This window comes from Erythrolamprus reginae, chromosome 2 (assembly GCF_031021105.1).
Source record: "Erythrolamprus reginae isolate rEryReg1 chromosome 2, rEryReg1.hap1, whole genome shotgun sequence".
Taxonomy (NCBI): Eukaryota; Metazoa; Chordata; class Lepidosauria; order Squamata; family Dipsadidae; genus Erythrolamprus; species Erythrolamprus reginae.
The window spans coordinates 98,569,234-98,586,704 of NC_091951.1; the positions used below are offsets into that span (position 1 = coordinate 98,569,234).

The following is a 17,471-nucleotide window of genomic DNA, read 5'->3' on the forward strand; positions in this document are numbered from 1 at the left end:
TAAGATTTTTATTTACACAGTGATACCTCTACCTAAGAATGCCTCTACTTAAGTACTTTTCTGGATAAGAACAGGGTGTTCAAGATTTTTTTCCCTCTTCTCAAGAACCATTTTCAACTTAAGAATGTGAGCCCGGAAAAATTTCCAGGAAATTTGAGAGTGGCACGAAGGCCCGGCCAGTTTCCTGCCATTTCCCCTTTAATCCTGGCCATCTCAGGCTTTTCTGGGCTAACAGAGGAGCCTTTTGGTGGCACTTACGGAGACTTTGGCAATCCAGAGTGAATGAAGCACCTACACAAATAATACATTTAAAAAGAAGAAAAGGAGTTTGGAGGAAAAGAAGTTGTTGGTATAAAAGCAAAAGAAAGAAAGAAGGACCTAAGAAAATGGGGGTGGATAAGATACATTTATAATAAGGAACCAGTTGAAAAATTAAAAGAAAATGAATGATTGGTGCCGGATGCAATTGTTAATTTGGTATAAATAAATATAATTATTTAGTTTAAAGGTTTTTTATAGGTTAATAATTTTATACTAAATTGATAAATATTTGGTCGTGTTAGAGTAATTTTTTAATTTAATATAATTAAATATTTGTACTGATAGTGAAAACAGAGAATTAGAAAGAATAAAAGTGGATCAAATGTAGAAATAATATATAACCTGAATAATAATTATTTTTGCATACAAGATTTGATTAAACATAAGATTTGGATAATTCATGAACTTGATACAATATTGATAGGATTTAGATGACGATGGAAACTGTTGGAATGATGGAAGATTTTAATAACAAATACAGTGGTAGCTCTACCTAAGAACACCTCTGTTTAAGAACCTTTCTAGGTAAGAATATTGACATTTTAAGGTATATGTGTTGACATAAAAATGGAAATTGTGGAGGAAAAAAATTACAAAAAAAGGAATTAATTCAAAACCTGGAAGTCATAAATAGGGCACTAGAAAAACTGTGGAGTGAAATCAAAGAAGTTGTTAAAAGTTGAACATGAAAAGAGGCAACCAAAGACCCAGAAACAGAAGAAGCAAACTGGATGTTAGATCAAACAGTGGAAATTGCCAAGAAGAAACGAGCCAATCCAAGAAAGACAAAGTCTCAGGAAGGAACTTATTTAAGGAATTTGAGAGAGCTGTTTGTAGAGACAAAGAGCAGTATTGCTAAATATTGATATAGAGAGGAAGAAACAAGGACAGTCTTCCAAAAGATTTCTAAGCTTAGAAGGAGATTCCAGCTTTGAAAAGGATGAAATGTCAAAGGATTCCAGTAGGCAGATGGAAACTGATTCCGAGAAAATCAAATAAAAATAGAGGGAGTATAATAAACTTCAATATAGTAGAGACACTTGTATCTAAGATATCTTAGAACACATTCCACATTCACAAGAAATTGAGTAAAGGTTCTGACTAAACAATGTCAGTTAATCTGAAGAATGCTATAGTAAACAACAGTGGAAGTGGTCACTCTGTGCCAAAGAGAGAGAGAATTAACAGACTGTGGAAACTATTACACAAATCCTTAATTTTTCACACGCCAGGAAGCTAATGCTGAGAATCAACCAATGTAAATTACAGCTTTCCATGCAAACAGAGGTGCCAGATGTTCAAACTGGTTTTATAAAAGGTGAACTGATAAGAAAAATTATAGCTGAATAACTGAGAAAACAAAAGAAAACCAAATATATATGTATATATGAAAACAAATCTTAGAATCTGAACAAACAAAGAATGGAAAGAATATTGATATTTTTGTACTTTATTATTGGAGACAATTCTTGTGAAGACAACCACAGCTGGCAGAAGACAAATAAACATGAATCTGATAAAAGAGAATATTTGTAGCTCAGTGTTGGAATTAGGGGTTCTTGGTGCTCTCTGATCTTGGTTATTTTTTTGCAGACATTTCATTACCCAAACACCATCAGTGCTGATCTACATTGATGAATAATTCATTAAATCAATTTAGAATTCTTGTGGCACAAATGTCCAGACTAAGAGTATCATATTGTGGACACATTACACAAACACCTTAAACTCTGAAGAATTATGTAAAGCTGGGAAAAGTGGAAAGAGAAGAAAACAGCAAACACCAAGATGGATGAACTTAATTATAGTGCAACTAGACCAGTGATTCAGCAAACCAGTAGCGGCTGCAGCAGGAGGCTTTGTCCACTCACCTGGGATGCTTCTGTGCAGGTACAGAAGTGTTGTGCGTACGTGTGAGTGTGCGCACATGCACAAGCAAAACGGTAGTGATGGGATTTACAACCCACTACTGAACTAGACAACCTGTGACCTGTGGGATCATCACTTCAGAAATATTTCTTTACCAGATTCCTCAGTGCCTTCAACAATGGCAAAGTTTCTAATGTATTCTAAAAATTCAGGGAGGAATTAGGAGATTAACAAAGTTGGAAGAGATCTTGTAGATCATCTAGTCCATCCCCCTGCCCAACCATATGTCCTCCTTGAAAGTAACCCACACTGAAGTGTCAAACATCAGGAGTTGACCACAGGAAATGGTTTGTGATGATTTTTATGCAGTCATAAAGTGATTTTTAAAAAAATAATCAAATTTCAAGTCCATGGGTGTCACAGGTCCTGAATTGTGGGTGCATTCTATAATTAAGGTCATTAAAAGTATCTTGTTTGAAAAGATTTTGCTCTATGGTGCACCAGTTGACAATTGTATTTGTATGCTGCCCTGAGTCTACGGAGAGGGGCGGCATACAAATCCAATAAATAAATAAATAAATTGAGAATTTCAATTGTATGTAGATGTGTATACTGTTGGAAAACTTGAAAGGCCAAGATGGGGGCAGATCATTCTAGAGAAGCAACTTAATGGCCCCTAAACAGAGGTGACCAGTTCAGGTCAGTTCACCTGAACCGGTAGCAGCCCGCTGGTGATATATGATGATGTCATGGAACCGGATTGGTCAGTGCTGTTCTGTGGAGGCCAGGAATTTGGGCAAATTTTTTCTCTGGTTTTTTTCCCCTGGCACTGCGCATGCATTGCTATCTTGTTTTTCAGCTTTAAAAAAAACAATTGCTACTGTGCACATGCTCACAAGGCACAGCCACATGGCGCAGGAGGAAATGAACTGGCAGTGAGATAAGTTAGAACTCACCCGTGCACCTAATGAATTTTTTTAAAAAATTGAAATAAGTTTTGGGAAAAGAGCTTAAGAATTGTTGGGATACAAGGGAATTTTATAGATTATGGGTTCCTTTCCAAAATCAAATATAGTTCTGTACCCAGAAAAAAAGTAAAAAAAGTAGATTTTGCGATCTCTTTTTTTTAAACACCAACAAATGCTGGCGTCCCGATATTTCAATGTCATCAGATGGTATGAAAGCTCTCTGCCAATCAGGACATTCCTTTAATACCAATGTTTTTAGTACATGGATAGACTTGAAGACCTGTTAGAACTGTTCCCACTTATCAAAAGAAATCTCATAGAACTTGAAGGTGACAAACAATAAAAGAAATTACATTAGTACCAAATTGACCTGCAGCCTTAGTAGCCCTCTGGGTGACTTTGGGCCAGTCAATCTCTCTCAACCAGGCTGCCAAATGGCTGTGGGACCTTATCGGTCGCTGGGATTCGTGCGGTAGCAGGCGGTTCCGGAGGTAATCTGGTCCATTGCCATGTAGGGCTTTAAAGGTCATGACCAACACTTTGAATTGTGACCGGAAACTGATCGGCAGCCAATGCAAGCCACGGAGTGTTGAAGAAACGTGGGCGAATCTTGGAAGCCCCACGATGGCTCTCGCGGCTGCGTTCTGCACGATCTGAAGTTTCCGAACACTTTTCAGAGGTAGCCCCATGTAGAGAGCGTTGCAGTAATCGAACCTCGAGGTGATGAGGGCATGAGTGACTGTGAGCAATGACTCCCTGTCCAAATAGGGCCGCAACTGGTGCACCAGGCAAACCTGGGCAAACGCCCTCCTCGCCACAGCCGAAAGATGATGTTCCTATGTCAGCTGTGGATCGAGGAGGACGCCCAAATGCGAACCCTCTCTGAGGGGGTCAGTAGTCTCCCCCCCCCAGGGTAATGGACGGAGAGATGGAATTGCCCTTGGGAGGCAAGACCCACAGCCACTCCGTCTTGTCTAGGTTGAGTTTGAGTTTGTTGACACCATCCAGGCCCCAACAGCCTCCAGGCACCGGCACATCACTTCCACTGCTTCGTTGACTGGACATGCTATCAAATCCCTCATTGGCATATCTGCCACCTCTGGTGATCCTTCGGGTTCATCCAGGTCTATTTCTCCCTCACTCTCTCTCTGCATCAGCTGGCAACACCACTGGCCCAGGGTACCCTGATGGGCCTGGCTCATCCTCCTCAGTATCTTTCATTACCAGAGGTGACTGAGGAGCACTCACAACACACTTCTTCCCCCAAAAGTTGGTGGAAATGTCTGTGTCTTATAGCAAATGTTACTGAAGCCCTGCCTACCTGCGGGCCTCTACCCTTCAGACTCTGCCTTCCAGCAATTTGCCTCCTTCCAGCAAAAAGCCTGGTCAGCTTCAACACAGCTTGATTTAGCATGAACAGCTGATTGGCGGTTGAATCTGCCTCCTGGAATACTGCCTGTCAGCTGTTCCAGGCTGCAGGGATTGCCATCACTGCTGCTGCCTCCACTGCCCCATTTTTGGACTCTGCGTGCCTCATTTTTGGCCTTCGCACACCCCATTTTTGTCCCATCCCAGGTGGTGGTAATTGCAACCACCTCCATCTATTCTCGCCACCTGGAATAGGCCAAAAATGGGGTGCATGGAGGCTGAAAGTGGGACATGTGGAAGCCAAAAATGGGTATCTGGAAACGGAGATAGATGGCAGTGGCAACAGTGGCAATAGGTGGTGGCAGCCTGGAACAGCTGATAGGCGGTATTCCAGGAGGCAGATCCAACCGCAAATGAGCTGTTTGTGCTAAATCAGGCTGCGCTGAAGCCGAGCAGGCTGTTTGGTGTTTGCTGCAAGGAAGCAAATTGCTGAGAGGCAGAGGCAGATTCCCCCCCCCCTTGTTTCCCCAAAAGCTCGATACGTCTTATAATCTGGAGTGTCTTATAATACGGTAATTTTTTTAAAAAAGAAAAAGAAATAAAAGCAGATTAAAAAGAATTAAAATGGAATAAATGTAGCATACACCATATTTGTATGTATGTTTCTTAATACTACTCATATTTAAAATTTAAAATGACATTTATACAGAGCAAGCTAATCTGTTGATAAGAACATTGTTAACATAGCTAATAAATATGATCATAGTTACTACCTTAATAATAAGCCCAATTGGGTTTTAATGTGCATGGCAATAAGGCCAACCATTCATTTCAGTGTTCAAAAAAATATAAGACAGGGTCTTATTTTGGGGAAACATGGTCTTTGTATATATTTTTTTCTCCAAAACTCTGTTGTGTTTAATTTTTAACTAGAACAAATGGTGGTATTTTTAATATAGTTAATTGAATGGAAGTTGTATTTCATGGACACATGGAAAGTAAGGGTTGATTGCTTTGATGTTGCTCTAATTTTTAGTGTTTTACAATGACAAATCTAGTCACACATTAAACCAATGAATTCATATATATTTCTCAGGAAATATGAACTAATGAATCAAGAAGATTTATTGTAAAAGATGATTGGGTAATTTTTCCAATTTCTTCAAAAACTTGTTACTAGTTGGATTTGTTAATCTAAATGTAGCAGTATGCTTACAACCTTATCAGCATAATCTCATTTACTATCATTTAAATATTAGTACTGTTACCTATATGATATCTTCACGGTCAGTTCTTCTTGCCCTGTTAAAGTAAATTTAAAAGAAATTCTGTGCCACAAAAAACTCTAATGATATTAATCAAGTTCAGATACCAGCTGATCCTTGCAGAGTTTTTAAAGACTTGTATAAGAGTTTTATGATATACTTAATATTACTAAGAATCCCTTAAGTGAAACAGGCCTACATCATTCTTTAACAGTTCTTAATGCTCTTAATCAATGCAATCTAGATAATTTATGAAGGAATTATTGAACTTGACTCACTTGAAACCAATTGAACATGAAATTAGGAAGGCTTCTTTGGTAACCAATACTTTGGGATGAGCAGTTGGCTGCACTATGTATATATAAAATGATGATGTTCCTTCTTTTCTCAAACAGGAGGATTCCAAGTTATGTCCTTTGAGCATCCAAACAACTGTTTAACAGCTGAGGCCCTTTGTCTAGCTGAGCCTTCCTGCAGTGCCACCTATCACATCCTGCAAAACTGTTCCCAGCATCTTTCTCAGAACAGTTACATCTTTCTGCACCCAGAAACCAAGAACAGATGCACAGAGGCACAAATAAAAATGAGAAATAGTCATTTTCAGCACTGCAAATGTCATCAACGTTTACAGAAGAAGGAAGGCCGCTGCTTGCAAATCTACCGGACTGTTTATGCAACTATAACACCAGGTTTGATAGAAACTTGATGATGATTGATTTTCTTGTATCACTAGGTAACAGAGAAAAATATCCAACATTCTGGTAGAAACAAATGCTTAGACCTAAGAGGAAAATACCTGGCATCAATGTCTAGAACCTTATTACGGTATTTCCCAGCTTTTCCATTTGAGACTTTTAAATAAAGAAACTGCAGACTGAAGTCCAACCCCCTTATGCTCAGGGCCATAAGGAGCACTATATATCATAATATGTTACGTTAGAAAGGCTTGTAACACAGACACGTGTTTTATGCCTTAAAAGATGAGAATTACAATGCCACGTTTATGCAAGGACAAAGAGGTTGTTGTTGTCCAGGAACCAGAAAAAATGATGAAGGACTGGGATCAAAGACCCCATTTGGAAGTGTCTTCTTTTCTTAAGATGATCCCTCAGACTGAGCTATATGCAGGAGAAAGCCAAGATGACTTTTGTTGTATGTATCTCCATGGGATCCCATTGACAGACTCCCTGGCTCAAACTCAGCAGAAACTGCCTAGATGCTTGACACAGCATAAAGTTAAAAATCTTTATTGCATACTGAATGAAACCCCTTTATACAAGAGACCACCTGTCAATATGTGACTGTTGTCCCTTTTTGTACTACCCTACACCTCTCCCACACACATCCCTATCCCACATCTAAATGGGCATTTTGGTTTGCCATTTTCAAGGTATTGGTCCCTTCTGCTGTATCCTCCCATCCATCAGCCAGTAAAAACAAAAACAAAAAACCCCAAATTGGTGTACTGTAGATTTTGCTATTCCCATCTCTAATCCCAGTTACTGTCCTTATTTCCTGTGTAGGAAGGGTTATTTTCTTTCCAAACTGGCTCTAGGAGTTATAGATGCCTCAGCAACAGAAGTGAGCTCCACCTTATTTGAAAGACATAGTCATCAGGATGTTTCTGAAGAAACCCAACCTTGAGCCAGGGGACAGAAACAGCTAGAGGCTGTTTCTTATTGCCACCGCTCATCAGCTGAACATTTAGGCTGAACCGAATCTCCAAACTGGAATTGGTTTAAAGACTTAGCAGATAAAGAGAAGAGCCGTGTTCGAAAGAACTGGACATTCCTACTTCTGAAAATAATAGAGGACAATGGCTGGGAGATGGTGGCTATTTGTGTGCACCTTCTTAAACTGACTAATAGGTGCCAAACTAATGCAGCCTTATACAGAACTGTATGGAGTAAACCGATAGCTACTAAAATGTGTTACATTATACACATAGTAAATCTGATGCAATTTGTTGATATGGACAACCATGACACAATAGAAAAAAGAAAGGTTCCTGGAGTGCCTTTGTGCTAGGGTGACATAACAGGCATTCCCATTCTGGTTGTCAATATAACCCACAAACCTGTTCTTTATTTCCTGCTTCCTCCTTTCAAGTGGTTATAAATTGCAAAGTGGTTATATATAACATCCAAAGTGTAATATCTGTTATATTTGTTTCATTAGCCAGGAGACTACAATGCTATTGCACACTAATAGTTTGGCTACCAGTTTACCAGCTCTGTTGTAGGACACGCTCGTACACTTCCCAAAGTGCACCACAGGAGGGAGAACTGGCTTCGTACCAGAAAGGAAGTCAGATGGCTCTTTCTGCAGTGCCATCCTAGCCCCCGTCTTCCCTGGAGCTACCTCATAAATGGGCGCTGCCAGGAATCTGACTGCCTGCACAGAGCACCAACTCATTGCCTCCCCCCCCCCCCACCCGAAGTGGTACCTACTTGCATAGAACATACTTTCAAACCTAGGATAAAATGCATTTACCTTTCCTACTGGCTTCCTTCACTTGCACACACATTGTCATCTGCGCATGCGCAACGCCTTTTGCGCATGCACAGAGGGTCAAACCTAGGACATGATGAGGTCCCCGTTTGGAAAGGCACAGCTTCCCACCAGCGGCACAAACAGCTCACCAAACCACCCACCATGCACGAGCTGGATAGTGTCGGCTGCATCCCTGTTTCAAACTGCTAGGTGGACAGAAGTTGAGGCAAGTGACAGGAGCTCACCCTGTCATACAGTGCTAGGACTTGAACCTCTGGAACAGAGACCATCTCCAGGCACTGTTTTTTTTATGGTACATATTTTAGCTATAAACTGCCACCAACACTTCATGATCTAAACCACAATTAGCAAGGATATATATCCTACATATATAATGTGAAGACAAATAAATACGGTAATTGAAACAATTTTATTCTGGAACCTATGTTAAGAACTTAAAGTATTCATCTTCATATTGTTTTAGATAAATAGTAACTTTGAGCATAATTCTTCTCAATTTATATAATAGTCTATTATTAGCAATTATTAAGTTCAATAATGTTAATATACAGACCGGCTGTTCTTTTATAATGTTTGCCTCCCAAACTAACTGTTGTTTACTGTGTAAACAGTATAATGTACAATTTTCTGTGATCAGGCAAGCCCATTTTCTAAAGCTCTTGTTCTTAGGTAATGGTTTCTCATAATCTCTTGGGAACTTTTCAGTACTCTAGCAGATAAAATTATAATTTTTGTGTTATACAGATGACTTTCATTTGGAGGTTCTTCCCTATAGGGATATAACAAACAAAGAAGCTGCGAAGATAAAATACAACAAGTTGGCAACTCGTGTCTCAGGTAGAATTTATATCAACCATTTGCAATCTTTAGCATATTGTCTAGAATGCCTTAAGACTAAGATAGTAAAAAAATCTCATGAAGAAATTAAATAAATTCAGGTCTCTTTCCCCCCCTATAAATTGCATAAGGTTAAATCCGAGATAAAGGCAAATATTTGATAGTTAATTTTAAAGATAGTTTCAAGAACATTAATGCATAGAGGCAGACAAAGACACTTCTTTGAACCCCCAGTTTTATACTCTAACCAAAGCATTACTTTCACAGAAATGGAAGCCAAAATTAATCTAATTAATCTGTAATTTTCCAAAATCAGACTCCCAGCCAAATTATATCTCATACTATCAATCAGGGCAAAACAAACTACCACCTAAAACAAAAAATAAAATATCTTCCAAATCCATCACCTTATTTATCTCCACACATAAGCTTATTACATTTAAGGTTATTTTTTACCCCAATAGCTGTCCATTCCAATATAGCTATGTGCCCCATCCACCCATCTCTTGCATGGAATCCCAGCTCCGCCTTCTACAATATTAGCTGATTTTCTAAATACTTAATTGCATTGTCAGATGTATTTTGTTCTGCTATTCTGTCCAGTTTCCAAGAGAATATCCCCCAGACACTTTTTCCTTTTCACCTGGCTAATTAAAGAACAAACATTTCCCAGCCCAATTCATGCATTATTTTGAAGAATCATCTGAGTCCAGAGAGTACATTGTCCATGGGTAGGACATTGCCAACTCCAGCAGTTTATCCACCTGGATATAACTCCAACTAATCATTGTTCCAACTACTGACAAAAATGCTGAACACTGGAGTACCTACTTTCCTCATGCAGTTTCCAAGTCTTGCAAGAAATATTATAGATTTGCAGAAGCAAGAGGCATTATTTCAAACGTTCCAACTTATTTTTTTCTTATTTCATAATTTCTTTAATTAAGCCATTGTGTGTATGCCATTTTTACAGAGTTGGCCCAATGAGCTTTCTGTCCTAAATTTGACATAGGATAAATAACAAAGAAAAAGAGATAGATTAAACAGAAAAAGAATTCATCGTTGAATTGTAGAAGGGTTCTGGCAATTGTCTTTTTGTTTAATCTCCTTTGGCAAATCATTTCTGGTATTTGCTGTTACATCCTTGTGTTTCTGTGTATTTATAGATTCCCATAGAACCAAAGATAGGCCAAATTCCTGCCTGTTTGCTGCTAATACTTGCCAATTGGACCACAGATGCATGCGTCAGCGTACACAGTATGCTCAGGCCTGCACTACAGGATACCCCTGTGACCAACGCATATGCCACCGAAATCTGAGACACTTCTTTGACAAGGTTGATTTGGATTTTACCAAGAGCCTCCTGTTTTGTCCTTGCCAAGATGAAGCTTGTGGAGAACGACGCTGGCAAACCATTGTCCCACAATGTTCTTTTCTAAGCAGCAGCAAGCCCAATTGCCTCTTCTTGCTTGACTCCTGCTTCAAGGATAATGTCTGCAGGTGGGTCTAATGGAATGTTTATCTGAATACGTTTTATGGCATATTGTCATCTGAATGTTAATGTTTATAAAACCAGTAAAATGGATGTGTTACAATTTTGATAGTGTGAAGTACCTATTTAAAAAGAACACAAGTTTACACAATCAGTCACACAATCACTGCCTGGAATGCACTACCTGACTGTGGTTTCTTCCCCAAGCCCCAAAACTTTAACCTTAGATTGTCTACAGTTGACCTCTCCCCGTTTATAAGAGGTCTGTAAGGGGCGTGCATAAGCGCACCACTATGCCTACAATCCCTGTCCTATTGTCCTCTTTTATTGTTACTTTTTACTTACGTTATGTTATACAAACTACTACTATCCTATACATGTTTGACAAATAAATAAATAAACAACCCATTCAGAAGTAGACACAAGGGATTTAGTATCGTGTTCACTCATGTGACATGGTGTTTCACTACAATCCCTAAGGTCCTTCATTTTTCTTATGAAAATGGGAGGAGGGGAATATAGTACTCCCACTTTAAAAAATGGCTCGATTTTGATTTATCCTATCATATACTTGGAAAATTAATAAATCATTTTAGGCTAATAAAGGGGTTTGTCATTCTGATAGTTGTATCTTCTGTCAGATCCCGACTGGCTGTTTTCCAAGAAAAATGCAAATCGTTACAGGCATTCACTGATGGCTGCTCTCCACTGAATTACGCAGCATGTCTGCAGGCTTATATGAAGATGATTGGTATGTGTTGGAGCTGGTGGAGTTTATTGGGAAGTTTAATAGAAAATATTTTCTGACTTTAACCAGTGCTGTCCAAATGGGCCTCCATACTCCCATCAGAGACGCCTCTATTTCTATAATCCTTTGCCTGATTAACTCTAGGTACAGGGTGCTGAAATCAGTACATCTTTTGATTTATTTTAGAAAGAACTTATGCTTTAATCTTTGATAGTAATCCTTAGTGTCTCATTGTAGAATATCCCCATGGGGTCAATACACTCTGGACTGAAACTTCTCTGACAAAAATGTGATGCTGGAAGTTTATTGAAACCAGCTTACTTCCACATCAGGATTATATAGTTTTAGGGTGCTGATTGAAAAGAGTGATTAATCAGTTTTATTGCACATTTAAAGAAAATAGTTCTGTGTTTTGTATTTAGCCTTTTTGGTTTAGGTATTAAAAAGTAAATCTTTGTTAAAACTATCTTGATTCCTTAAAACTCTGTTTTGAAACTATCTTGATTAAAATTATCTTGTAATTTCATGAACACTTCTATTTGAAACAGGTACACCTTTGACCCCCAATTATGTGAGCAATTCCAGTACTGAGATCACACTTTGGTGTTCCTGTACAAACAGTGGCAACCATAAAGAGGACTGTGATCAAATCCTTAACTTATTTTCCAGCAATAAGTGTCTCAGTAAGTCAATATTGAATATGAATATTGGGGCAAATCTTGGTTTTTCCAACCGTAAAAGTTTCCCAGTGAAATAGATTGGCAGAGAATTCCATGGAGAAATGAAAGTAGATTTCTATGCAGTGTAAAATTTGAAAGTTATTGCTAGAAGACTTTAATAAATGCTATATGTATATACCACCAGTCTTTCAATGGTGGTCAGTTTTTCATAAAGATTGGTGAAATTCATGGGGAAAGATTAGACTGCAGATGAGATTTATTCATTTTTTACATTTATACCTTGCTGCAATCTCAAAGGATATTGAAAATATAAAAAAAATATGCTACTCTTGTCTTCATTCACTAGTTTCAATTTATCCAATGCCTTTAATTTCTTTCACATTTTGGAAAGAAAATTTGAAACCAGACTTTTATTCCGGTGCAATATATTGCAATAAGCAATATACAATATATTGCATATTGTGTCTTTATCGTTAATTATAATTAATGTGTTACTTTATTAATATCTTACTTCATTAATTACCATACATCTGCATTCAGTAAGATAAGTTTATGTTTTAGTAAGCATTATGTTCTTTCTGCTGATACTGGAAAGATGACAGTCACCTGAGCACTAAAATATAGATTTGTTTTCTATTCCTATCATTGCCTATAGAGTTTAGAAAGTTAAGCCTTGTAAGATAAATATTTTTCACTATTGTAAAAGTGAGGTTAAATATTGGTTTAAATTCTTAGTGTTTCACCTTTTTAAATTGGAAAAAATGCTTATGAAATAGGTTCTTTGTGCTTCTTGATTAATTTTTAATTATGATTCATTATCAGATTCTCTTAGCCTCTTTGGAAGGGAAGAAAGACATATGCCTGAACTTGATTGATAAATTCCAGTCCCTGCCAAGGCTAGTGATATATTACTCTGGAATAGTTTCCTTGATCAAGAGCAATTTACAGTGAGTTAATTGCCAAAATGCTCTTGCATAAAGCCAAAAATAGATGAATAAAGAAACTGCAGGTTTCTGTGTAGCTAGAGAAGAATGAAACATGCCTGCTATTTTTTGATAGAGACTTGTGAAAAATATAAATATAGTAATTTGCCAGCATATTTACTCTGCTAAAACTAGAGCCTTCAATCAATTGATCAGAATTTATATAATGGATGTATGAGCAGTTACTAGAGCACTGATGGCGAATCTATGGTATGCGTGCCAGAGGTGGCACACAGAACCCTTTCTGTGGGCACATGCGCCATTCCCAGCTGCTTTTCTGGGTTTCATTGCACAAATGCAAGACGGACCAGTTGGCCAGCAAGTATGTGTGCGAGAGAACCTGGAAGAGCAGCTGGCTGCCACACACACACACATGCACACGCACCAGCCAGCTGCTCCCTTTCAGGTTCTGTGCGCATGTCAGTTTCGGCAGTTTAAAGGTTAACCATCAGTTTGAAAATTAACCATCACTGTACCAGAGCATTCAACCAAAGGCTCAGAATTTGTATAATGGACGTATGAGCAATACTCCTCATTATTGTCTATGTCACAGATAATGCAATCCAAGCTGAGATGAATCTTGGCGAAAAGAATAAGGAGGTGCAGGACCAAGCACAATTCACCCCTTCCTTAGACATTCAAGGAGATGGTACCAGCACAATGTTCACTGAGAAACTATATCAGGTAAGTTAATTGTGTTAAATAATACTATAACTGAAATCAGAGATACAATATGGCTGTAAAATTATCAGTTTTCAGTTAAATATGTTCTGGGAGGTTTTCACCTTTGATCCAAAGAGGCCTCCAGAACGTCCAGCAGGAAAAAAAGGGGAGGAAGAGAGAATTTAAATGAGATACATCCAATCAGAACTTAATGTTTTCCCTCTTTCTTTGTCTCCCTTTTTTTATAGGAACCTGAGGTAAAGGAGGAGAAGAAAGATTCTGAAATTCTTACCCTAAACCAAAGATCAACCCCAACGTCTGAATATCCCAGAGCTCAGTTTTCCTCACTCACCTTGATCTTAACCTTAGCATTCTTATTTCTTGGCCCACCTTAACCTAATATGAATTTCATTGCTACTATTGTATATTTCCTTGTGAAGGGGAAACTGACTTGTTTCATGCAGAGAGGAAGCATTGATCCCTGCATATTTGTTTAACCTATCAGCACAGTGGCCCTTTGACTCATTTTTGTACACAGTTGCAATAGAAGCCAGTGGGAGATGACGGGGAGTTCAGATTACCTTCCCGCCCTGAGGAAAAAGCAAGCAGATAGGAGATTCTAAGGACTAGTTTTTAAAATCTAAACCAGGGTAAAATTTTCATATTCCAAGATATCCTCTTTAAGAAGACAAAGAAAATCTGATTCATCCTTACTTAGTCTGTTAAATGATGTACAATTTCTGGTCAAAGAAAACCCCAACATCTGGATTGTTTTCAGGACTATGTTGTAGAGAAGTCTTTTTTTTTTAATCAGCCAAGGCAAAAAATGTTATGTTAAGGGCATGATACTGAACTGTAGCCTCTGGACATGGTTTCTTGTTTGCCCAACTAATCTTAATGTATATTCAGAGGATATTTTAATCAACTTGAGCCAAGATGGATTTATGTATTTTTTTCAATAAAATGGATCTATCTTAGTAATAGCTACGAAGTTCAGATTTTCACAAGAGTTCACATGCAAGCTAAGATTTTATGCACAAGAGATTCCTAGATGTATCAAATGTTGTTTGCCATAAGTTAGCATCCCCTTACAAACTTTTCTGTACATTATGTAGAATTAACAGTTATCCATGATCTGACAATTGTGGATGTAGAAACTGTGATATTATATCTTGTTCTTTTAAATTGCAATGGTATGCTGTTAATGCTGTTTATAGATTACTTACCGTATTTACATTTCTCATATGGACATCACCATAAGAAACCTTCATATTTTGAAAGAACTATCAAGTAAATCCAATAGTTCTTCACTGCATCTCTTTCCTTCTTATTCTAAAGAATTGGAATGTTGTGGCTGTGAAATTGCCTGTTATGAGTAAGGATTAAGACTGTGCTGCATTCCATAATGGTGGTTATTCTAAACCAAAATTGTAACACAACATATAATTTTATCTCTACATCAAGTGTTGTGCACTTTTTTATTGTGGCATTGGTTTGTCTTCTGAACAATGAAGGATGTGGAGCTTCATCTTCATTTACTGTATACTTAGCATAAAAAATGGAGGGCTTATTTGCATGGATTCGTACACTATTCCACAGTAACAATGGCTCCTATTATGGAAATTATAGAAGGGTTTGCCCCCACTTTTTACATTTGCAATTATATTTGTAAAAAAATTTGGAAACATGGCTTATTTTTTAAAAAGCAAGAAATGATAAGCGTTGTCAGAAGGAACATAACAATATTAAATCTTAACAATTTTTTAAAACAATTCTGACTGAAAATATTAGAAAATATTATAGACTGGAATTAAGCATTTGGACTTTTGTCAAAGTCTGAAGATGGAGGAGTTATAAAATTCATTTAAATAAAGTTAATAATTTCGCAACACTGGAAAGAGTCTACAATTTCCATTAAGAACACATGACAAAAAGGCAAAGTATTGGAAAGTTTGTAAAAACTTTGTAATAAGTAAAAAGGTGAAGATAATAAAAATCATAGCATTGTTTTCCATGATTGACTTTCTGCAGTTATTACATTCATAATAGACCTACAAGAGCTAAAGGTACAACAATGCAATTACAAGTTTGATGAACTTTTTTTTGTTCACACCTGGGCTGCACTTGTGTTTCCCGAGGTCCATGCACACCTAGAGAAATAAGAAAGGCTAATTTAGGCTTCTCTCTCCTTCCCACAGATAGGAGGAGAATGTCCCAATCATTCTATAGGCCTCATATACTGTACTTCCTATGTACAGTATATGATAACGGGGAGAACAAGATATTGAAAGGTGGTATTATAACTGCCAAGCTCAATGTTTATCCACGGTGGCAACTTTTTAAGTTACATGGATTTCAACTTCCAGAAATTCTAGTGACTGGAGAATTCTGGGAATTGAAGTCCATAGATGTTAAAATTACCATGGTTCAGGAATATTGGCCTGGGACATACCAGTGAGCATTTTCAGCTAAAGTATTGTTCCTCCTCTATTTACTTTATCACTTTTTATATGATTATATTGATTTTATTTCATATAATATTGAATACATCAACAGCTCCCATGCCTCTCCTGAGAGGAGAAACTGCAGAGCACTAGACATTCCTAAAATGTTATCAAATGTCTATAGCATATTGTCTAGGTCTCTTGGCAAATATAAAAGAAGTGAGAATATTCTGAATTACTGTAATAAAAATTCCAATATCTTGTACATGTGATTCAGTTTATAATGTCAAAAATAAAGTTTACTTTGTAACTCTGGGCATCTTCTTTCTACTTGAATTCCGCAAGAGATGGTATATTGAATGTCAGTACCTCTGTGATGATTCTACAATACAGACAGCTCTTAATCTCAGTTATGAAAATGGAACTAAGCCTTTCTATAATCTCATCGCTGTTTGCACTATTCAGTTGTGTGCATATAACTAGACTCAGAAAACATTCCTCAGCTATTTTGAGAGTAGGTTGTTACTTCATGAGATGTATTTCCCAGAGACATACAGTAAAATGACATTCTTTCTCACATAGCAAAAATTAAGTTTCCTTTAGAGATTTTCCATATTTTAGAGCTAATTAAAATTTTTAAAATGCTAAGAGCTCATTGTTCATACGACTACAGAGTTGGAAAAACATCTGATTTAACTGTTCCTTGAATCCTTGGAGGAGCTTCCAGTTGATACCGTATATTCTATTGTTGGTAGAAAATGTGGATCCCAGGTATCTCTTCTTATTTGAGCTTCATAAAAAAAAGGAAAGTTTAGGTAATAAAACAAATGAGATAATTTGGAATGCAGAATGTAAGCAGAGAAAGACATGCAAATTAATCAAGCCTAGATCTCACTTGAGATCCTGTGCTGAGTGACAATGGATACATAAATGTATATTTCACAATAAGCACCCTAGTGCAAGCTAAACAAATTGGATTGGGTCTTATTAGTGATTTTAGCTTGTTGCAAATATTGTATGCAAATATGTTACTTTAATATTGACCATTTTGAATTTGAAAAAAGAATCAGTTACAATTTAGGTGTAAATTACATAAAATGTTAAATGACACATTGCATATAGTGTGTTGTTTTTAGAAATGTTGACTCAGCCTTCCATCCTTCTGAGGTGGGGAAAATGACCCGGATTGTGGGGACAATATGCTGACTCTGCTAAAAAGTGCTATTGCTAACATGTAAGCCGCCCTGAGTCTAAGGAGAAGGGCAGCATAAAAATTGAATGAATAAAATAATTTTCTTTGAACTCAGTACAATACCTCT

At 37.4% G+C, this 17,471-nt stretch overlaps 1 protein-coding gene across 2 annotated transcripts in view; it reads left to right on the plus strand.

Annotated features, from left to right (window-relative positions):
* GFRA3 (GDNF family receptor alpha 3) overlaps positions 1–16,462 on the plus strand; it is a 62,059-nt gene extending 45,597 nt beyond the window's left edge. For both annotated transcript variants that reach the window (XM_070738902.1, XM_070738903.1), the window contains exons 2-8: positions 6,187–6,480; positions 9,050–9,142; positions 10,309–10,642; positions 11,276–11,385; positions 11,931–12,065; positions 13,599–13,729; positions 13,957–16,462. In XM_070738902.1, the coding sequence (XP_070595003.1) occupies positions 6,187–6,480; positions 9,050–9,142; positions 10,309–10,642; positions 11,276–11,385; positions 11,931–12,065; positions 13,599–13,729; positions 13,957–14,103 (1,244 nt within the window). In that variant the 3' untranslated portion in view covers positions 14,104–16,462. The remainder of the gene's footprint in view (positions 1–6,186; positions 6,481–9,049; positions 9,143–10,308; positions 10,643–11,275; positions 11,386–11,930; positions 12,066–13,598; positions 13,730–13,956) is intronic.
* The last annotated feature ends 1,009 nt before the right edge of the window (positions 16,463–17,471 follow it).